This window comes from Grammomys surdaster, unplaced genomic scaffold (assembly GCF_004785775.1).
Source record: "Grammomys surdaster isolate TR1022 unplaced genomic scaffold, NIH_TR_1.0 338, whole genome shotgun sequence".
NCBI lineage: Eukaryota > Metazoa > Chordata > Mammalia > Rodentia > Muridae > Grammomys > Grammomys surdaster.
This window is the reverse complement of record NW_021604757.1, coordinates 161287-185387: the sequence shown is the minus strand read 5'-3', so window position 1 is coordinate 185387 and position 24101 is coordinate 161287. Positions and strand designations below refer to the sequence as shown.

The following is a 24101-nucleotide window of genomic DNA, read 5'->3' as shown; positions in this document are numbered from 1 at the left end:
GAGGTGCCAACTGGTATCTGCCTGTGTTCTCACCATCTGGTGTGAACAATTAAGTACAGAGAACTATGTACAACAACACTGAAATATATAATGCAATATAAAATGGAATATGGACAGTCTCCACAGCCAGCTGACTTTAATGCACCATGAAGAACTTCCCATTTCCAGAGACCAGCCTCGATTTGGATATAAAGAAGTGCCGCGATGAAAAGCAGAGAGGAAATACTAATGGCAAGGATCCAACTAAGTCCTCTTTCACCTTGACTATGTTGTGTACACTGTAATATTATCAAAGCAAAGACTTACTCAGTTTTCTGAGCTACCCTTCACATCATTTTGCTTGTCTTTCCTTTTTCCTACTGCAAAAATATTTTGTAATCTTAAATGTCTGCAATAAGAAAATGACTCAGAGGCACCTGTAAGGTATAATCTTCAAAAGTCCTCAAAGCTAAACTTGGTCTTCTGGAATAGCATCAAATCCAGACCGTTTTGGGGGAGCAACAGCTGTGAGGCTGAAGATTGTTTTCCCTCCACATCACACGGCCAGGCAGGATCTCCCAGAGGAATGGAGGAGGGAAGGAAGAAGAGAAGGTTATTTTGAGTGAGCCATTCTTTAGCAGTCTGAAGCATCAGAGAGACTCAATGAAAACCAAATTCTTTAAATATAAAGAACTACAGGGCTGGAGAGATGGCTCAGTGGTAGGAGCACACAATTGTAGAGGACCTGAGTTCAGCTCCAGCACCATGCCCAGTGGTTCACAACTACCTGCAACTCCCGCTCCAGGAGGATCTAAGGCCTCTGGCTTCCTTAGGCACTATCCACACACAAACACAACACACATAATTAAAAAATCTTAAAAAAGATTAAGAATTACTAATGCTAGCTTTCTTATATCAATAGTTAATAGTTAAAAAAAAAAAACAGAATGTTTTTGTGATTTGTCTAAGTAGCTGGGTTACTGGGAAGTTAAGCTGCCTAACTTTAAACATACATTTCCAGTTGTCTGTGAGTGATGTGGGGGAGTGTTAGTGAAATGCTTCAGAAAGCACTACAGTCTGTGATCTCCAGATCACAGTGCACTTCTACTCCAAGCCTTAAAAAACATAGTTTAATTTCCTGGTAGATTATATTCTTATTAAAGATAAGAAAGTATTGGTCCCAGTATCACAAAACAACACCCAAAATAGATGAGCATGCTGAAGCAGGAGGTCATGAGTTTGAGGCCAGCATGAGTTACACAGTAAGACTCTGATGAAATACAGAGACAGACAGGCAGACACACGTGTGCACATGCAAACACAAAGAGAGAAAGTAGTACCAATGTCTTCTATACACCTCATTTACTTTGTACTAATATAAATGAAGATACTCTATGGCTTAGACTAACCTTGAAATGCATCCCATAATTTATAAAAAGAATATTCATGATTTAAATGAAATGGTTTAGCTAACAAGGTCCCAGGTGAAAGACAAGCACTCTTTTATGCGTAATGCCCTGGACTTGCTTACAAAGAATTTGCATTTAATTCATTTCTAAATCTTCCTTTTTCTTAGAAGTAAGAAACTGTAGAGCAATCTTAGCCAAGAACCAAACTCCAAGAGGGCACTTCTGCTCCTGAACTGCTGGGGGCGCTCTAGCACTCAACATCTTTTCTCTGGAGTATCTGCTGTACACTGGGATTACTGGTAATGGCCTAGCTTAGAAGTGTGTTGTGGAAAAGAGAACTAGTCAATACTCATTGTCAAAGTCTAAGTCATTTGAGAGAAAGAGGCACAACTGATTTTGAGGATAGTTTTTCAGAGTAAATTAGGTTCTCAGGCACTCTTGACATTTCTAAAGTTAGGTGAACCTCTTTTCTTCTCACTAATTCTATTCACCAAATTCCTAGAAGATTATTTTCCTTTTCCTAATGAAAATTACCATTTCCATGTGAAGGTAAATCTGAGGTGATGTTACCACACATAGAATGCCAATATAAGGAAGGTGAGGCTGTGGGGCAAGACTCTGGAACTCTCAGCCAAGTAACTCCAGCTAGAGGCACGGAGAAGATGGGTTGGTTCTTTTGGTGTGACTGTGGTCAGGAGCACAGCCTGGAACCAGATTTCCTGAGGGCAAAGTCTGTCTTCAGAAGTATCAGTATTATAAAGCAGGGAGTTATTATCAGTACCTCTGTGTATCAGTTCCCTCATCTGTGAACTTAGTTTAAAAATAGTATGGCTTCACTCATGTGTTGTGTTAAATGTTAAGCGTGAGACCATTGTGAGCATAGGATAAGCTGCTGTTGTTACTAGTGATATCCTCGTGAAAAGTCACAAAGGAACAAGAAGCAGTCCTGATCTGACTGGACTTTAAAACAAGATATTTTAGTTTTGGCCACTGTAGTCTCTGAGAGACACTGTAAGAGTAAGTGTACCACCTTGCAACACAAACCCTAAGGGTAGACACCACATGAAGGAAGCTCAGTATATACTTAGGTCAGTAAAGCCCAACAACACCCTCGAAGCTACTGCTAAGCATCTGAGCTTCATACAAATCTTGCTCCTGTTAAGATCCTTTCCCCTCCCAAACAAGAACACTGCTTTCAAGCATAGTGACGTCTCAAGACACGATAACTGATGATAAGGATGGGAGCTAGAATCTGAAGGCAAAGCTGATCGTAGAAAAGTGGGCTTACTGAACAATGGAGCAGTCCAGGGTTTGCCTGAGGCACTGCCCAGGCAGCTTAGGTTACACTGTTCAGTAGTCTCCCTCTTCTGGCTGTGAGACAAGTCACCTTATAGGGAGGATTCCGCTAGGTTCAGTTAGACATACGACACTTGAGGGGAAAATGGAAGTCCATTATTCTTACTGGCAACAGATGCCTTTAACAGAGATGAGATGCTCTCAATAGGTTTTTTGGGTCTTTCTCATTTACCCTTCTACTCAAAATTATGCAGTTATAAAACTGAATTTTGTTTTATAAGCGGGTAACACAGAAACACCCCAGGAATGCTTTAAAAGAAGGTTATATCATTGTTTCTTATTTACTCCTTTTGCAAACAATCTTTAAAAAAAAAGTAACAAAATAAATCACTCCCTGAAGAAAACCACAGCTTTCAGTACTTTACCATTCTTTCATAAAAGGACTGAAAATATTACCTGGAAACTTTAACTGCGGTGGACTTTGGGCTTTAGTGTTAGAGTTAATGGGCAAGCTGCTGGTGTAAGGAAGAATCCTTATTGGCAACAGATGCCTTTGTGTCAGGAGAGGTGACAGCTGACAGTCCTTTGGATACCCTCAGTTTTTAGAAATCAGGATGGACACTCCATGTCAGAAAATCAAGTTCGGCCTTAGCTAAAGCCTTAGCACACAAACTTGGACAAATCAACAATCTATTTTTGTCAAGTTTCTTTTTATAGAATGAAGAGATAAGCTACTGCCCTTCTGTGATGAGACTCTCAGGAAACAACATTAACAAAACCACTGCTGAAGTAAGAACTCAGAGCATTGCATCTGGGAGCACAGGGAGCACGGGGAGCACGGGGGAGCACGGGGAACACAGGGAGTACAGGGAGCACAGGGAACACAGAGAGCACATGGAGCATATGGAGCACATGTAGCACATGGAGCACAGGGAACACAGGGAACACATGGAGCACAGAGAGCACATGGAGCACACGGAGCACACGGAGCACACGGAGCACACGGAGCACATGGAGCGGGTGCTGAGAACTGGGGCTGAGAGACTGATGAAGGTGCCTGACCCCTGTTGTTGTTCTCTATTTGAAGGAAAACAAAAGAAATGATTTTATCAGCAGGAATGCTTCCTTAGGTCTCTTACTCAGCAATTACTGCCCAATTCTTCACAGGAACTTAAAGTAATGGTTACATACTGACTGAACTTAGAAATGCACTGCCAGAGAGAAAGGAGTTATCTTTGACACTTGAAATTGGCAATCACGGGCATACACTGGGATTCCCTCCTGGTGCCTTGAATGAGTTAGGACAGAGTAGGGAAGGAAAAATAAATAGAATCAAAGCATGTGACCCTGCATGTCTGTCTGTCTGTCTCTCTCTCTGTTTAAGTGTGTGCATGCATGTGTGTCTCCTTGTGTGCTCATCATATTCCACATTCTGGTGCTGAATTCTATCCCAAGGGGAGTTGGGCAAGTGTTTCTTTGTTTGGGGTTGAATTGATCTCTATTGTCATAGAGTAGAAAACAAAGAATTGGCTGTAAATATGGCCTCTTGATCCTGCCACATGGCCTTTCCTTACATGACCAAGTGAAGAAATAAAGTCAGTGTCAGTGGAGACAGAATGACACACAACACAGCTATTAGAAACCAGTCAGATGAAATCCAATATCTGCCTTTAGAATTGTGCATGGCCAGATCATATCTCTAGTTAGTAGCATTCACTCATTAGACTTTTAAGAGAATTTACTTTGAAAAGACTTCCATCGAGAAACTGTATAGGGAAGTCAACCACTAACCATAGCCATTACTATTTTCAATTTAAACATGGCATACTTTACCATGGAGCACAGGGAGCACACATGGAGTACGGAGAGTAACTTTAATAATTCCATGAGGAATTATTCTTCAAGCTAGGATACTGAAGAACTAAGCTCAGCTGATCTCTCAGGATTCCTGATTTATTCATACTAATTCTGAATCTGAGTCCAAAGAGATATTTGTTTGCAATGTAAATTAAAAATAATGGAAGCAGGTTGAGAGACTATCTGTTAGCTATCATGGACAAGTGACACAAGACTATTCTTTTTCTATTTTCTCCTAAGGCAGGAATTGTAAACTTAAAACCACTCTATTGACATGTGCATATGAGACCTGGTTTCTACACAGCACCCTGGATAAACAGGGATCTAACAACTTATTTACTTGTTACCACTGTCACTAATAGCTACTATTGTTTATCCAGTTTACTTGAGTAATAAGTTGATACTCAAGTAAGTGTAGCAAACACAGAAGGGACAGAGGACATGATGGCCACGGAGGTGAGAAGGCTTAGCTCCTGCTCTCAAGAAGCATGGCCACAGTGACTGGTTATAATATCAGATATACTTAGCAGACCAAGAGCCAGGCACAGTGGTGTAGACCTTTAATCCCCACACTTGGTAGAAAAAGGCAGGTGGATCTCTGCCAGTCCAAAGCCAGAGCTAGTCTACAAAGCAACGGATCTTGACCTGGAACAGTCAGTCAGGGCTATAGAGTGAGACCATCTCAGAAAACAATACCAAACCAAAACAAACAAAATAGGGACCATGTAAGTCACAGGGCAGAGGTAGGCCTTCAAAGCTGTTTAGGTTGATTTGTGGGATGAGGGTGCAAGGTTGTGGTGCTACAGAAAGAAGACATGCGTGTACATAAAATGAGGAATTTGAAGGGGACATGTGCACATACACACAGAAGAAGGTAGAGACCACAATGTATTCATTATATGCCAGAATTTGGTTTAGTTTCCAAACTTTGTAAAAAGCAGACATGAAGTGTATAAACCGTCATGACCGCCCCATGGTGTGGTTAAGGAGGAAGTTTTCATTATAAACGTGAGGGAGAGAAAACAGCCAGAGGCATCTGGAGGAGTCTAGAGTGGAGATAAAAGATGTAGCCTGAAGAGGCCAGCTGACTGGGTCTGCATGCATGTGGGTACGGGGGCAATAAAAACAATAAAAGCAATAAAAGCAATAAAAACAAAGGACAATCTCTGGGCTGTCTTCTGATTCATGTTAGGAGTCATCAGCTGAGACTGAGGAAAGTAAACAACAGACTGACCTGTTCTTGCATTTCCAATAGAAGTACAGCAGCATGAACAGGGACAGGGCCCACCAACAGAAGTTCCTGGTTGGGAGCAGCAGGCTAGCCCTTTCTCCTACAGCAAGGATGTGATACACAGTCATCAAATGCAAACTGGGCTTTACTTTCTAGGGTTCAGTAAATTGCCTTGAATTTCTTGAGTTTAGTACATTGTAAGGATAGTATCTTAAGATAAGAACTTGAGATTTAGTAATTCTATAACTGTTCAGGCCCTGGGTCTAGTGATTCCTCATAGGATACAGATATGAGAACCAGGAATCTCATTGCTATGTGCTCTCTCTCTCTCTCTCTCTCTCTCTCTCTCTCTCTCTCTCTGTGTGTGTGTGTGTGTGGTCAGAAGACAACTTTTGGGAGTCTATTTTTTCCTTCCATCATATAGGTGCTGGTGATGAAACTCAAGTCATCAGGTTTGATAGCACATGTCTTTACCACTAGGTCACCTCTCTGTCGGTATTAAAGTTTTAAAATCCACTTAAGTTCTTCTATAATAGAGTAGAGCACCTTTGTAAGTTTTTGTAACAAAGTTCTCGATCTCCTTTACTGCAGATCCCACTCTGGGGCCATGAGGTAGGCTTTGAATTTGCGTGTGAGGATAGACAGGCTTTGGATTTGGGCATGCCTATCTACTGGGTACCAATAGCCAATGTGCATCCTAACAGGGTTTGTAGTATCTTACTTCCACTCTGCAAGCTGCTGTCCTACTCAGGGAGCACTAGGGTTGAGCATCAGCACTGACAAAGACGGGACACACAAGCAAACTTACATGGACAGAACACCCCACAGGACGCATTCCTTTGGCTTCTGATTTGGAAACCTCATCCATTTCTTTTCCTAACAGACTCAATATTGTATTCCCAACAGACCATGGAGCTTAGCAGACATCATCCAACGATCAAACCTGGGTGTAAGTACATGGCACTCAGATTTTAAAAATGTCTCTAAAGTGGGGATTCATTTAAGTTGTCTTTTAAAAATATAACGAAAGGCACAAGTCACTTAAAAAAAAAAGGCTAAGGAGCCCCCTAGCAGTGAGGGATGGATACTGCATTTCTATATGTAACGTGTGTGTTTCTGAAAGGGGAAGACTCACATAGATGTCACTGTCAGAACAAAGCTTTAAGTCCTGGTTAGATATTTCATCAGTGTTGTCACAAGCTAGAGTTATCTGTGAAGAGGGAACCCTTATTGAGAAAATGCCTGCATAGACTGCCTATAGGCAAGCCTGTAGGGCAATTTCTTGATTACTGCTTGGTATAGGAGAGTGAGGTGGTGGTCCTGGGTTGAATAAAAAAGCAAGCTGAGAAAACCAGGGAGAGCAAGTCAGTAAGCAGACTCCTCGGTGGTCTCTGCTGAGTTCTTGCCTCCAGGTTCCTCACTGACTTCCTGCCCTGACTTCCCTCCATTAGGGACTGTGATCAGGACATGTAAGTGAGAAAAAGCACTTTCCTCCCAAGCTGCTTTTAGTTATGTTCTTATCACACCACTAGAAAGCAAACTAAGAAACTTTAACAGCACATAGGCTTAGTTGTCTCGAAAAACCCCTAGGGTGAGTGAAAACTGAAATTTAAAATGAATCAAAAACCAGTGAACTTGCCTAACTTAACCCACGAGTGCATAGAGGTAGAAGACAGGAGACTCAGGTGCAAGCGCAGCTTTGGTTCAGTTTCAGGAGCAGAAAGACGCAGGCTTGTTCACCCTGCAGCCCGCTCACCCTGCTGCCCACTCACCCTGCTGCCCACTCACTCTGCTGCCCACTCACCCTGCTGCCCACTCACTCTGCTGCCCACTCACCCTGCTGCTCACTCACCCTGCAGCCCACCTGCCCTGCAGCTCGCTTACCTTGCTTCATGCTCACCCTGCTGCCCGCTTCCCCTGTAACCCGCTCGCCCTGCTGCTCGCTCACCCTGCTACTCACCTTGCTTCTTGGTCTTGCTCTGTACAGTTACTTAGTACTTTGTGCTGTGAGTTCAGGAAATCACCAGAGTTCCCGGTGCAGAGTGGAGCCCACATACAAACAAAGATCTCGTCTAAATACAACTTTCTGACTAACGTCACCTGTCATAATATGTACGATCCAGAAAGGAGGCGCTCTGATGGAAACCTCATTTAGTTCTCCCTAGCCTTACATCCCTTTAGAGACTTGGGACAGGAACCCTAATGGTGACAGTTATTTGTGTACCCCATGTCTTCTGTCATTCTGACAACACAAACTTGTATCTTATTAAGAGAATAAACAGTCTATACATGAGTGGCAAAGTTGCAGTGCTACCCAGTCTGGCTGCCTCCAGGAAGTGCCTCTGAAATGTCTGCATGCCAGCTGAGTGGCTGCCCTTGTTCTCTGTTAGCAATTCTCATCAAGGCAAGCCTCCCAGAAATCTGCTTACCTCTCTGGATATCTGTGCTGTACTGTGGAAACCAATACAGGCCACATGACTATTGATCTTTCCTTCTCAAACTCTGTCCTCTCAGAACTGCAGAACCTACTCCTTCTTGGCTTGATACCTTGGTTTTCTCAATCAGCTTTTTAGATGTTAGCATTTTAGAGGCTGTTCCTGGAATTTTCCTTAATACCTGCATATCCCTCACTCCCACCCCAAGGAAACCTGAGGCACTAAATGAGCATGGGCTCCAGTGAACATGTTACAGCAGCACAATACCAATGCACATGCCATTTCTCCTCTGAGCTTCCTTTTTGATTAGTGACATGGACATCTATCTACTTGGCATAGTTAGAAATCTCTCTAGTCAATTTTCATTATAAACAAGTTTCCTGCCCCTCTTCCCTCATGGAATTCCTGCCACTCTGAGCTCCTTTTCACTCTGCTCTGGCAGTTTTGCTGAGAAGCAGCCAACAGTTCTAGCACTAAATCTTCAAGCACACTCAGGGGTGTTTACTTGTACCCCTGCTCCCAGCTAGAGATAACTCCTACCTCTGAGTCTCAGGACTCTTAACCTTCTGCCCTCCTTCCACAGCCCCCTCCCTTCTTCTAGAGAACTCTGTATTCTGAGATACAATGAGCTCTTTCTACATTTTTATTTCTTCCCCTTTATTAGATCATTTTTAGGTAAATATGCTGCAATACATTCTAGTTAGTTTTATAAACAAAAAAACAAAACACTGTCAATCTCAACTACACCTCCCTTTTCTGTACTCCAATAAAGATTGCCATTTTCCCACCTTCTTCAAACCACATTTCCTACGAGGACTTAAAAGGTTTCCAACATGTTCAATCTAGGATTTATTCTGTCTTCACCTAACTCAGTACCAGGACGTAACTACTGGGTGTAACAATGATCCTCTTGTTTGCTCTTTTAAACACTTCTGACTTGTGGATAAATACTTGCCTGCACTTTACCCTACCTTCCTGTCTACTTCTTTACAGTTCTGTCTCTTTCCAGCCTCTACATGTACACTAAAATGCCCTATTAATTAACTGTTGATACATTCTACATTCTGTATGAGTTACTCAGGTACTTCCATCCAAGCCCATGATTCAAAAGACAAAAACCAACCAAACAAAAACACAGAAACAAACCAATACCCACGTGCCTATGGCTCACCATCATAGTTCTAGGCAGTCCTTCACTGACCATGATAACATTCATATAGTCAACTGTCACCACCTCTACTTGATAGTTCGAGGCCACAGCTTCCTTCCCTCAACCTGCTCATTGTGCCCCCTTTCTCCTCTGCCAGGCTGCTGCTCTGGGCTGCCTTCCTCGTCCTGTCATTCTCCAGAACCTTCTTGAGGGATGTTTACCCTGCTTTATCCTAAACAAGATCATTTCTCCCATGTGCCTGACTCAAGCTAACAATCGTGTGTGTGTGTGTGTGTGTATGTGTGTGTGTGTGTGTCCCGTGCTTGCCATGTATGTACAGGTGAAAATGGAAGCGAACAATGGGAGACTGCCTCTATCCCTTCCATTTATGTTTTGAGAAAGGTCTCTCACTGAACATGGAGCTTACTGATCACTAGGTTGGCTAGTAAGTGAACCTCTGGGATCCAGCTATCTCTGCTCTAACTATCCCACCTCAAACCCCACCAGTGCCAGGGTTGCAGGTATGTACCACCACACTTGGCTTTTATATGGGTGCTACAGATCTGGACTCAGGGCCTCATGCTTGTGCAGCAAGCAGTTGCTCTCTGAGCCATCTCCCAGCCCGTCTCAGGGAAACTTTGGAAGTATCATCCTAACTGGTATTCTTGCCTCTACTCTCACCCCACCAAAGTACAGTCTATTCTTTGCAGAAGAATCCTGTTAAAATGTAAATTCAATCACTTTATTCCTGTTCAAAACTTTCCAAATATCTTTCTTTTGGAATAAAAGCCCCAATTATTAAAGCAACCTATCATGAAATAATCATGCAGCTTTTATCCTCCCTCCTTCTACCCACCCACATCTGCTTACATACTGTCCATTCCCTCCCAGGCCTTTGCACTGACTTGTCTCTCCGTCTGAAACCCTCTGTGCGGCATACTGGTATGTCCCAGAGTCTATAACTACCTCTAAGTCTTTGCTAAAATGTCATTTCTTCAATGGGATGTCGCTGACACACTTGTGCTGTTTCTGCACAGTGGCACTCCTATACTAGACAATCACACTTGTCATCTGCCCTCCACTTCTTGGTAGTAGAATGTAACTTCCTAAGAAATGAAGGTTTTTCCTTACTTTCTAGTTCCTAGAATATTGCCTGGCACACAGTATTCGTTGAGTAAATAAAAAAAGCCATGTGTAAGTTATTTAGATGGAAGAAATCAAATGCTACTTTGTTGCTTAAAGATTATATTCATAGGTTAGTGAGATGTTTCTGGGTAAAGATACTTGATATGCAACCCTAGTGACCCAAGTCTGATCCCTAGAATTCGTGTAAAGATGGAAGGAGAATCAACTCCACAAAGTTGTCATTTGGACCCCACATATGTGACATGGTACATGTGTCCCCACCTACCACATTCTATGCACACACAATAACAAATAAATAATCAAATCAGAAATTATAAAAGAGACGATTTTCACCATCACTGCTGAGGAAACACCTCAGTTATACAGCACTTGCTGGGCACACATGACGACAAGCTTGAATTCCCAGCACTGTCTGGTTGGTGTGTGTGTGTGTGCGCGCGCATGTGTGTGGTGGGGGGCTTGTGTTCAATTTTCCTTGGGTATTATTTGGCTGCAACTCTGTTTCCCCACTTCTTTTTGTTGAGGCCCGCCCCAGAGCCTTGTATGTTGTACAAAGGTACTTTATTACTCTGTACTCCCAACCCAGGTTATAATCTATACTAATAGAAGGAATAGTTGTGGAAAGAGCTTGCAAAAAAAAAAAAAGGGTCAGTAGGCTCATTCCTTAAAAGAAAAAAAAATATATATAGGACAAAAGATTATCATTATAGTTCAAGAAGAGGGCTGGGTATGGTGGTGCATTCCTGTAACCCAGCCCTCAGTAGACTAAGGCAGAAGGATACAAGTTTAAATGCAGGCTGACGATACCCTGTTCTAAAAAATATCTGTACTCCCCCTGAACACCCACGCTCCAGTGTCATCCCCTTCCCCATGTCCTGCCTTTTTGTGTTTAAAACCCCTGTGTGAATGAGTATAAATTACAATTTAAAAAAATTATATTAAAAAAAATGCAGGCTGAGCTATAGAGCAAGACCTCATTTAAGACTAAACAGCTAGGAAGTATTTACACATTGTCTTAGTTATGGTTTCTATTGCTGAGATAAAACATCATCATCAAAAGCAAGTTCAGAAGGAGGTAGCTTATTTCATCTTACAGCTTGTAGTCCATCATGCAGGGATGTTAGGGCAGGAACACAAGGCAGGAACCTGAAGGCAGGAGCTGATACAGAGGCCATGGAGGAGTGGTTTTTCCACTTTTCCACAGGGTATATTCATCCTGCTTCCTTACTGCACTCAGTACCACTAGTTCATGGGCGGTAGCACTTACAAGGGGTTGGGCCCTCCCACATTAACCACTAATTAAGAAAATGCCCTACATATTTGTTTATACCTGGATCTTATAGAGACATTTTCTCAATTGAGAGCTCCTCTTCCCAAATGACCTTAGCTTGTGCCAAGTTGACATAAAACTAGTCGGCATGCACATATTCACTGTCTTTCACAGCATAAGATATAAAGCACTGGACATCACAATCTGTTGTACAGTGTCCTAAAAGATAAAACTGTTTTAAGAAGACATAATTGCCCCCCCCACGCCGTGTGGTGTGTGTGTGTGTGTGTTAGATGCATGCATGTGGAGGTCAGGACAATTTTGGAACTTTGGGAGTTGGTTCCCTCCTACCATGTGGGTCTTGGGGAATCCAATTAGGTTCATCAGGCCTGACAACAAGTCCTTTGCCCACTGAGCCATCTTGTCTGCCCCAGAGATAAAAATTTTGCCTATAAAATCTAGACAAGTACAATCTCTAGTTTCTATACAAAATCCAAGGTTACTCATGTGCAGCAAACTAATGAACAAGACCCTGAAACATCAAGGTAGCATCCCAAATGAAAAGAGCATGTGCTTGTAGGGTAGTTAGTGCTCTTCCCATAATCTGGTGAAAGTCAGACTTTTTGTATGCACACACTCCTTTTAAGAGATGAGACTGAAAATACAATTATAGTACTTTCATTAAATGTTACAAGAATCTACAAACATGAAGTCCCTCACCATGGCAGTGGGGATGGTTTATAGCATGTTGGGAGTAAGGTATGGTTTAATGCTACATCTACCGACTGATGTTTGACTTGGGCAAATCATAACCTTTCTTTCTAGATACAAGCTTACAATCTTTTTCTTATTCTTCCTTTATCACATAGATACATGTCAAAAGAATTATCTGGTAATCATAACCATGGTCCTTAAAATTTTTTAAATTATTTTGGGGAAATAAATGGATGGCCTAACTACATACTGAAGTTCTCCCCAAACTGGATCTAGAAAAATATCTTAAAAATAAACACTTCCTTCCCCAGCAATTCTTGTGAAGAAAGTGGTGAAGGGCAGGTTCTCGGCTGCAGGTGGTATAAGCTAAGGAGTCTGAAGGAGGCAGCAACATGCAACATTTCCTTCTTAAAACCTAAATTATAGAACACTGTGTGCAGCAAGCCATAAATCTACAGACATTCCTGATACAGAACTAAAACAGACTAAAATCTCAGAGAACAAAACATTATAAAAGAGATATTTCTGCAAATGCGTGTGATATAGAAATGCTATAAAAAGAATATAACGTAATTCATCTGTACGTAGCAAGCAACTGAAGTTCATAAACATGATTTGAAAATTGTTGTAAAGGCTATCAAATACACATTACATAGAAACTTGTCTAAAATTCTAATATACGCTGATATTTGTTTATGACTTATTCTGTAGACTATTTACTCGTAACTTCTACAATCTGGTGTAATATTTTTAGGTAAACATGTTATCTTGGTGCATTGATGGTAAGCCTGTATTGCTGAAGACACTACACTTTGGTCATAGAACAGTACTGACCTGGAAGCATTATCCCTACTGGCTAGAGTGAGTAGTGCTGGAAGGTGCTATGCATGCGTCTGGAGGAGGAAAGCAGTCATCAGTCTTACTGTCAACCCTGTCAACCTCATAAGACACGCCCATTGATGCAGGAGTGCCATGACTGCTGTGGGAATAACCAATCCCTTCTGATGAACTTAAGGCCTGAGCTATAAGATGAAACCCATACCTGGCACCATTACTTGGCCAAAAACAAACAAACAAACAAACAAACAAACAAACAAAAAACAAACAACAACAACAAACAAAACAAAACAACTCCAAAACCCCAAAACCTGTATGATTCAACAGATCATAGGCCCTAGGAAAGAATCTATTACTATTACCCTGCTAAATGCAAATATTAAATCATCTCCTAATTTCTTGTCATTGTACTCATAAATCAAGGCATCTCTCAACCCTCATTAGAGAAGCTTCTGTTTACAATAGGTAACGACCAACACAGTGACTTTCAACTGGCCAAGGAACAAAGAATAAGAGACTCCAGAATGTCCAGTCCTAAGTGAATACATATACTGTATTCCCCTCTTCAAAGACTCAGGGATCACTGTGGGAGGAGAGTGGAGGGAGTAAGAGTCAGAGACAGTAGAAGGCTACAAGAAAACAGTGTCTTCTGGACACAGCAGGCCAGTTTCACATCTGAACTCCTAGTGGTTGTGCCAGCCTAAACCAGACCAAAACCCAGCAAGAAGAGAGGAATTGGGCATGAAATTCCACATCCTATCCAGAGAACTGCTTAGAGAGAAAGCACCAGCTCTAAGAGTGCAGCCTCTGAAAAGCTGACCTTGCTTGAGTGGAAGTCCACACATCTGAGAATATGTAGGCTGCCTTGATATGGGAGGGGGCACAAAGTTGTTGAGAAGGGAAGAGAGTGGCTCTGAGAAGTGTGTGTGTGTGTAATAGAATCATGATGAATTTTACAGAATTCTTAAAGAAATAATAAGAAACATGTAAAAATTCAACCGTTTAAGTCTTCCTTCATAAAATACTTGACATGGGTCTGTTAAAATAAGACAAGGAAAATTTTGGTAATAGTCACTCCATGAGATAACAGCTTCATACCTAGGAGTGCTATGGTGGTGCTACTGGGTAGACACTGTCACATTCACATTACCATCTCAGGAGATGATGGACTGGCAGGAGAGCCTGTTCTGGTAATGGAACCAAGCAGAACAGAGGCTTCATGGCTCATGCAGCTAGTTACTTATGGGTAAAAACTGAATCTTGTTTAATTTTTGCTGATGAATTCTCCCTGAAAGAACAATAGTCGTCCATCTTCCAAGCTAAGTTGTTTTCTTTCCTAGTTTGAGTGGACCCAAGGATGGCACGGAGATAATCTACACCAGCAGATGCTCCACGTCTGATGAAGATCTATCTCATGATACTTGTTCCTGTACAAGTTAGGTCTCGGGGCAAGTTCATCACAACTAAATCCTTTCTGCTGACATGAGTGACATAGGAAGTAAGAAAGTGCAAGAAACAAAACAAAACAACAACACTGAGGACAAATATGCAACGTTACTACAAGGAAAACAGTGTTTAGAAGAAGGTCACTACTATGTGACCTCCAGGAATCAAATTTTTAAGAGAGGCTAGAGAGAAGAACAAACGGACACAAGCTTCTCTAATAAGAGAATGTAAGAATGAGGCTCTTCCTGGGTAACCAGCAATAGCCAAAGACCACATCTTCCAGCATGAAGTAAGAGTAAGAACAAAGCTTGTGCTTTGAAAGCTCTGAATACTTTGTATTTACAATAAATTTCTTTAAAATTTCATTTTCACTTAATGTATGCATGTGCATAATTGAATGTGCGTGTGCATGCCCAGTTACACATGTGGAGGTTAAAGGACAGTTTGTGGGAGCTGGTTCTCTTCTTCCACTGATTGAATTCAGGCTTGGCAGCACATGCTTTTCCCTGCTGAGCCATGTCACTGGCCCTACTATGAATTCTAAAGACTTGTATCCAGTTACCCACTCTACGATAAATACCTCACTTAGTTTTCTGGGCAAGTATGTGAGAGTTTTTATTCTCGTTCACTGTATAGGTGAGGCTATGTTACTTTTTCTGGAATCAGAAAGTATGGCAGAGTATGGTCAGGCAAGAATCTGTGCAATTCTAGTGCTGGCCACTTGACTATTCCTTACTAAACACTATCTAGGGCTTCAGTGTTCATGAGAACACTAACTCATATTATGCCCAATGCTGACAGGCATCTGACCTATCTTATGGTTCTGAGAGACTTTGGTATTTAACAGTGCTAGTATATTTACTCCCAATTCCATCAAAATCCTGAGGCAATCTGGTAAAGTGAACCAGAAAACCGGTCTATTATAAATCATAAGTCAAGCCATATCAACTGGGTATCAGCCCTCTGCCTAAATATTACACTAGAATCTGGACAATCAATGGAGTGAAACCTGTTGCTTTACCTAATGCTGGCTAGGTGCTGAAGATCTGTGCCTTCCCCCATCTCCCCAGAGGCTGTTGTTCAAAGGAAGAATGTGAAACAGACAATCTTTTCCTTTAATTGAAGGTTACTAGAGTTCATGTGACTTTTAAGTTTCATACTAGCTCTCCCGAGGCAGTTCCACATAAAGACAAAGGACACCTGTGATGTACCATCACTACTGTAAAGGTACAGGAAAGGTAAACCTCTACTCTGAAAGGCAAGGGGCTGTTTTCAGGGATAAGTATATAGAGCTGTGCTCATGATACATATGGCCTCATTAATTTTCTTTACCATGAATATCAGTCAGGGCTAAACAGAAATTTACAGGAGAGAACATAACATAAATTCTGGAAAATACAATTCCACTGCATACATTAGTCAGTATTTCTTAGCTAAGGTCTGGAAATGAACCTTAACTACTAAGGCATTTCCAGTAATTAATGAATGAATTTCTTTGCTATACAGCTAGGATTAGCTTTCTAAAACCCTGGAGGAAGTTCCTAAAACCATCTCTGTGTTATTTTGATCACGACAGCAACATGGTTGAGCTCCTGGCATTTATCAGGCGCTTACCACTACAAACAGAAGAGGTGATGTTGTATAGAAAAGGGTAGAACTGCATGCAGCGGATCAGCTTCAGGCTGCTCTCACACTCTGGGCATTTGGTGGTTAATTTCAAGGCCTGTCTGAAGGCTTGAAGGGCCCCGCTGACATTCTTCAGAGCCAGGTAAGCATTTCCCAGGCTCAAAAAGGTCAGGGGCTGAAAAGAATAGAAAAAAGAAATCAGCAGAATGTAAATGAACCATTGGGTTTTGAGAAGCATAAAACCTTTACAGTATATACTTCTTTGAGCTCTTCTTAGATTCCTCTGTAAAGGTTACTGCTAACTTGTTTGTTTTATTTACACCAGGCACAATATGTAACTCAGTGAATTTTTACATATGAATATATCCTTGTAAGTGCTACTCAACCCCATATATAAAACAATTAAAATGTTTGCAGTAGCCCAGAGGTTCCCAATCCTATCTCCAAAGTAGCCATAGTGGATATAGTGTGACTTCTACCGCCACACATTAACTTTGCTCTTCACAAAGTTCCTAGGAATGGAATCAAACAGCGACTTCTTTAGCATGTACATATAAAATGCATTTTTGTAGCTTCTTTTACTTAATCTAGTATTAGTTCACGTTCCTAAACTGGCCATGTGGTGCACACCCGTGATCCCAGCACTTGAGAGACCATCAAAAGCTTTGAGGCCACTTTGAACTACCATAGTGAGATCATCTTAGAAAACCAAACATTTTTTAAATAAAAGACTAAGAAATGTTAAAACAAAGAAGTTGCATTTTAAAATAAGCAAACCAGTTTTTATGAATGTTAGCTCAGGGCACTATACTGTTGTTAAGACTGTGAACTTTACAGTGTCCTCAAGTCCAATCTAAGTGGTAAGTTCTGATTCCTTTTAGTCTGTGTATACTTAACTCATCTACCAAGGAAGAAAAGTCTATCTCCTAAGGCTATTCTGCTGATAAAATCAACTATTTGATGATTTTGTTGTATTGTTGTAAAACATTTGCTTGATTTGGTGATACTTTTGTAAAACACTGGATGTTGTCTAGATCTAATTAAAAGAATCCAGTGAAGGAAAACAAATGAAGTGTACAACTAAAGTGAAGACCAGGAGAAGGGATGGTTGCGGCTCTTGCTTATGCCCTGGCCCAAACTTTTTGTTGGACTGTCGGCTGGGAAAGGTACCAGAGCTATCAAAATATTTACTATTTCATTGACTTACTATTTTTAGTGCTTAGATAATTATCTGTAACATAGAAAAGGCTCTAGTAGAGACCATTATTGACAATAGTTACTAAGAATGTCAGCTACCTTACTTAAAGAGTAAGTTATGGCATGACAGTCTATGGACTATATAGTCATTTAAATTAGGGTTTTAAAACTATATAGTAGCAGTTTTTTTTTTTTTTTTTTTTTTTTTTTTTTTTTACATGTAGTAAGCTCTTTAGGATCACTATGAAATGCTTGCACAGACTTCCTGGTTCTGGGTCAGCACGTCCAGATGCTGACAGCTTGGGAGGGAGTGTTGGTTACGGTATGTTTTGGCTTCTGCTACCATCATCCCAACTTACTGACTTCTCTTTTTATCTTGTAGCAGTGCCACAGCACTTGACAACTAAATGCAACTACACTGTAAATACAGAAAGATGAGCATCTCTGAGAGCTCAGCTCGTCCTTCCTCAGCTGCCTTAGCTGTAGCAGCAGCAAGTGAACACAGGCAGCATCATGGTCAGTAGCAGCACTGGGCCTTCCACAGGCCTCCCCACCACGTCTTTGTACAAGCAGATCATCTGGTCTCTGCACTGTGTTTGCTGGGCAACATTTTATTATATTTAAAATTTAGTTTTATGATACCTTAAAGAAACCTAAGCTATTCATACCCATCTCTTTTAAAGATTCTTTGGAGATAAAATATATAATCATTCAGGTGCTTGGTTAGGGCAACTTAGTTGTGTATCTCTTACAATTGTATTTCTGCAAACCTAAAGTGGAACCTTAAAAATAAGAACTAAGAATCACAAAGCAGTTATGCTATGTATGGTAGCACATTATCTGTCACCTTGGTACTGAACCTAGGGTGTTGTGTACATAACCACTAGTTACATTCCCAGTCCCCTGATTATTATTTCTAACTACAACAACTGTTTTTAACTGTGCATCAGATGGTGTAACTATACCTATAAATTAAATTTGTATCTATAAAATAATATAATACTGAGCACAATGCATTCAATAATGAGTGGGAGAGTGAGAGCTAGCTTTGCAGGCGGACACAGAAAGTGGCAGCAAGTTTTCATAGCTATACAATTTCTATTTCCATATAAGTTTTAAAAAAGAGAAATGAGAATTGTCAGTTTCACTCATTCACAGTGGTACGTACATGTATCTTGGGTCAGGAGTCGGAGGCAGAAGAATTATGAATTGAGGGGGGCTCTGGCTACAAAGCCTGATGCTGTATCAAAATATGCAAATAATCAAAATAAAATATTTTTTCTTGAAGTATGCAAAATCTACTCTTAAAAGCAAACGTGACATTTTCTATATCCCTCCTAGACAGAATCAAAGCACAGTGTACAGCCACGCTATTCCCACAGCAGCGCACGACTGTGAGCAGCTGAGCAGAGAGCCTCACCTCGGAGCTGTTGACGGCCAGTGCTTGCAGGAGCAACTTCGTAGCATCAAGGTGAAGACCATAATGAATCAAGAGGTTGGCCAGGTTGACAAGAGGAATGTCCTGGTATTGAACTGGAGCTAAATTCAAAGCCCTCTGAAGGCAGGCGATAGCAAAAGTACTGTTTCCTACAGCTCTCCAGTAAAGGCCTGCTTCATTCAGAATGAGCCAGACAGGAGCGTTTGGCTGAAAATATATAAAGTAGTTCCATTAGGTAAAAAGCAGAGTACTGGTTCTAAGTAGACTCTTTAACAAATACATTAATAACTTTGATTATACTTAGTAAGGATTTAAGATTTAGAGACCCCAAGTGACTTACCTTGTTAATAGCATGAAACAAGAAAGACCCAATTTCTTCTTCTGGAATAGTATAGTTTTTAATACGGGAAAGTAAAATCTGAAAATATCAAAAGAAATAATGACTCGATTGAAAATAACAAGGAAGATGCTTAGAAGAATCTCTATAATGCAGTCCTTCCTTACATGAATGCCTCCGAATTTATTTTTGTGCGTGTATGTGTTTTGTTTGTGTGTGTATATGACATATGGGAGTCAGAGGTTGATGCTGGGTGTCTCCTCTGTCACTCCTTTATTTTTTGAGACACAGTCTCTCACTGAACTTGGAACTTACTGATTGGCTAGAGCAGCTGGCCAGTAAACGCCAGTTGTCCTCCTGCCTCCACCCACCCTTAGCAGATGGGAGACTATAAACACTCACTACCTTGTTCAGCTTTTTTACACAGGTGCAGGAATCTGAACTCAGGTCCCCATGTTTCTGTGGCAAACATTTAACCCACGGAGGCATCTCAATATCCCTAAGAACAATTACTCATGCATAATCATATACACATTATGAATATATTAATTAACACACTAACAAGTATTCACTGGTTCACATATATACTCTAGTTTCCTTCAACTATAAAAATTAAAAGACATACACACATTCTCTCTCTTTCTACTGTCTGTCTGTCTGTCTGTCTGTTTTTCCAGTAATATAACCCCCCCATCCAGAATCAATAACATGCAATATCGGATATACTAACACCCTGCACTCTTCCCAAGCTGGAAAGCACCAGCCCTCAATTCAGCTACTTTATCTTCTGCAGTGCTTGTGTAACTGTGCACAACTCTAAGAAAAGTTGTGCCTTAATCATCTTTGTGTTCTAAGAACAACAGTACCTGGGAAATGGGCATTTTCCTGCTTTAGTGAGTGGGAACTAAATCTAAGTAGTTACCATACTCAGTTTAAAATAACAACAACAGAAGTATTAGTTGCCATGGTCTGTTTTCCTATAAAAAGATAATTATTATTTTATTTGTAGTTTTAGAGTAGTTATATTTGTTAAAATATGGTAGTCTACATATTTTCTCTGGAGTACATATCTAGTCATTTATATTGATAAAGAACTCTTGGTCATATACAACTAATAGGAACTAAAGGAAATAGTATCAGTAGAATTTACTTATAATTTCCTGGGTGGCTATCAAACTAATAGATTCCTAAGGATCTCACATCGAGCCAAAGCAAGGCTGACAAGGCCAGAGCAGAACTTTCAAGGCCTGTGTAGACTCAGAGGCTGCGAAGCTAAACTGAAGCAGTCAGGATGGCGTCCTTTAGACAGAACTCTCTGGGCCAGAGGCACTTACAATGCCAAGCTGGACTCTGTACACTGCGGCCCACGGAGCATCTCCTGATGCTGTGCTGATGAGAAGCGTGGCTGACATCTCAGTCACCTTGTCAATTCTTACGCTACTTTAGCTTCTCAGACCGAAAACCAGCCCCTTCTGTCAAGTTTCTGTTCCATTTAAGAGGCTTCTGAAGTCACCCAGAATGGACGGCAAGAAACAGCACCCTAAGTGAGCCTTACTTTGCGTGCATGGTCATCGGGTATTTTGGCTTTCAGATCCATGCGGACCTCTAATTCTTTGACTAAGTAGGACAGAGTGTGGCTTTTTCTGTAGTCAGTTATGGAACAGTCAGGGGTTTGGGCCTCCTCTTCTGAAGAATAATCATCACTGGTCAGTTCGTGGATCCTGGCACAAGAAAAAGGAACAAGATTCATATTTTCAAAGTTTGGGTGAGTTCAAGACAAAGACTTAACCTTTCAAGTCCAAGGCTGGTGCTCGCAGAGAACCGCCAGAAGACAATCATGCAGAGTCAGGTGCTTTGCCAAATCCATCTGCACTTGCCTGAGTCCTTTGTTCTCCGGAGGCAGAAAGTATGTTGGCAATTCTCCACCAAGGGGAACTCTGGGATAGCTGTCTGTACAATCTGCTCTTTTAGGCCAAAGAATATGTTGTTTGTCCTACGAAAGAAACAAATCTCATAGATTACTTTAGACTCAACATTTCATCATTTTAAATGAGCTGCTAAAAGAATGTAGACATACTAGGGTATATTTAGGTATAGCATTAGGTATAGTATTAGAGATACTAGGTATATTTAGACATAGTAGGGGTTGGAGTGACGGCTCAGAGGTTAAGAGCACTGACTATTCTTCTAAAAGACCCAGGTTCCATTCCCCAGTACCCACATGGCAGGTTATAACTGTTTCTAACTCTAGTTCCACAGGATCCAATGCCATCTTCTGGACTACATAGGTACTTCATGCATGCTATGCACATATATGCATGCATGAAAACATTAATATACATAAAATATGATGAATAAATCTAAAAATATTTTTAAAAAATCTAGGTATTTGTAGTGGCCTGAGTAAGAATGGCCCCATAGGCTCATATATTCGAATGATTAGTCACCAGGGGTGGCTCTATTTGAAAGAACTAGAAGGACTGGAACTTATGGCCTTGTTGGAAGAAGTGTGTCTCTAGGGGGTGGGCCTTGAGGTTTCAAAAGTCCATGTGAAGCCCAGTGTCTTTTGCTCTCCCTGAGGATCAGGATGTGACACTCAAATACTTTTCCTGCACCATCCCTGCCATGCCTGCTGCCATGCTCCCTCCCACAATAACAGACTAACCAGCTGTGAATGTAAGCACACCCCCAATAAAATGCTTTCTTTCATAAGAGTTGCCTTGGTCATGGTGTCTCTTCACAGCAAGAGAACGCCAACTAAGACAGTATATAAGAATGACTGAACAGAAAAGTAATATTTTCAGGTAAGTATGGATGCTCTACCTGACCTTATGATATTCCTTCTACCAATTCTTAGTATGACTTATTCCTTATGATTCACTGCACACTGGCTAGGTGCAGGGCAGGCCTACATTAGTTGGGCCAATGAAACACAAGGACAGACTAGTGGCATTACTGGGAAGAAAAACAAGTCTTAGTTCATATGAACAAAAGGTCCTACTGTCCCAGTTACCTAGATGGATCCCATCAAGTTTCCAGATGAAACCAATAATGTGCTTGATACCATAAGAGAGGAAGTCACTGGTAAATGTCACTGGCCACTTGGGTCACCTGAGCCTGAAGTTTACCCTATCTTTGGACTTCGTATAATAAAGGTACATCTTTTGTTTGGAGGCACAATTTGTTATCTGTACTTGAAAGGACATGTAAACTCCTAAGACTGAAAAAACAAAGAAACAAATTCCAACCAAAATTCTTTGGGTAAATGCCAAAAATTACTAATCTGTTTAGTAAGGCAACTCCAATGCTCAAGCTATCCTCTGGTCTCAGCTTCCCAACAATTACTTTAGCAATCTGTAAAATGTTCATCTTTCTTCATATAAAGAACTATACTAAAGGCCTACTAATATCTTGAAGCTACCACATTTCAAGGAGTTTATATAGTAATTAGCCTTAATGGCTGAATTAATTATTAGAATCCAATTAAATTCTAAAATTTTAATGATAAATAAAAAGTACACATTTCTGTCCGCATGCCCTAGCATACGACCTAGCTAACATACAACCTCTTCATGGTAGCCTAGAAACGCATTTACCGATGTATTTACTGTATGCATCTTCTATTACCATAAAGCTTCAGTAGGGAATGAAGCTTATCTAGTGCATCCTAGTATCTGCCTAGCATTCAGCACTGAGTAAGTGAGGAAGACACAGGCTAGTAATTATACCCAGCATGCAGAACTGGCATCAGGGCTTTTATTTGCCCCAGTTGATTGTGAGGAACTCAGAAAGAGCTTACTGACCCATAATTCCATAATAGAACGCCTTCCATTCAATAGTAATTTGACTCAATGTGTGCTGCACTAGGCTCAATATTGTCAGGCCACATTAAGTGCAGTGCAGGGCCACTGCTGTATTAGACTGTGTCTGCTGGAGAACATGCCTTCATCAGTCTCTACACACTTACCCTATATGCATCAGAGTCACGGCCCCAGACCCAGAGAACAGAATGGGCTACAGGAGAAGACCTGACAGACTCGCTGACATCACTCTGATTTATAGGAACATCAAAGTTCACAGACATCATGCTGGAGGTTGATGAATCATCACCAAACTAGAAAATGAAAAGTTTGATCCAACTGTGACTCAAAATGGAGTTATAAGGGGGATTTTACTTTAAACAAAACCTAGTAAACATTCACCAGTAGTCTAACAGAAACTCAGAAAGCAGGCCAGAAGCAATAGGATAATTTACTTCTTAGAACTATGTCCCCAGTTATTTTCCTGTGGATATGCAGTGTAGTTAACAGCTTCCACTCAGCTTTGCCATAGAGGGTGAGAAGAAACACATGGATTGCTTTCCTGTCCTTTTACTTCCTTTTCATGGTTTTCCTAGATTAGATTCAGTGATTAATTAGGTGTTTTGCTCTTCCCCTTGCCAAAACTGAATTGGTTATTATTCTATTAAATTAGTACTGTGGTTAGAACTAAGGAAGATGAAAATATTCTTAGGGGCTGGAGAGACAGCTCAGAATTTGAGTACTTTCTGCTCTTGAAGAGGACCTGGTTAGGGTCCCAGCACCCACATGGTAGCTCACAACCCTCGGTGTCTCTAGTATCAGGGTATCTCACACTCTCTTTGTCTCTTCGGGCACCAGGCACACATATAATGCACACACACACACACACACACAATATATATATATATATATATATATATATATATATATATA

The 24101-nt window shown here is 41.0% G+C and overlaps 1 protein-coding gene across 4 annotated transcripts in view; it reads right to left on the bottom strand.

Annotated features, from left to right (window-relative positions):
- Ttc17 (tetratricopeptide repeat domain 17) overlaps positions 1–24101 on the bottom strand; it is a 108494-nt gene that overhangs the window by 46802 nt on the left and 37591 nt on the right. For 3 of the 4 annotated variants that reach the window (XR_003712814.1, XR_003712815.1, XM_028778476.1), the window contains exons 11-16: positions 23336–23482; positions 21246–21361; positions 20924–21089; positions 19372–19449; positions 19014–19238; positions 16385–16571 (exon numbers count right to left, since the gene is read on the bottom strand). Coding sequence is in view for 2 of the 4 variants with exons in the window: in XM_028778476.1 (XP_028634309.1) it covers positions 16385–16571; positions 19014–19238; positions 19372–19449; positions 20924–21089; positions 21246–21361; positions 23336–23482 (919 nt within the window). In the remaining 2 variants the exon portion in view is untranslated. The remainder of the gene's footprint in view (positions 1–16384; positions 16572–19013; positions 19239–19371; positions 19450–20923; positions 21090–21245; positions 21362–23335; positions 23483–24101) is intronic. The other variant, XM_028778477.1, reaches the window with a different exon arrangement.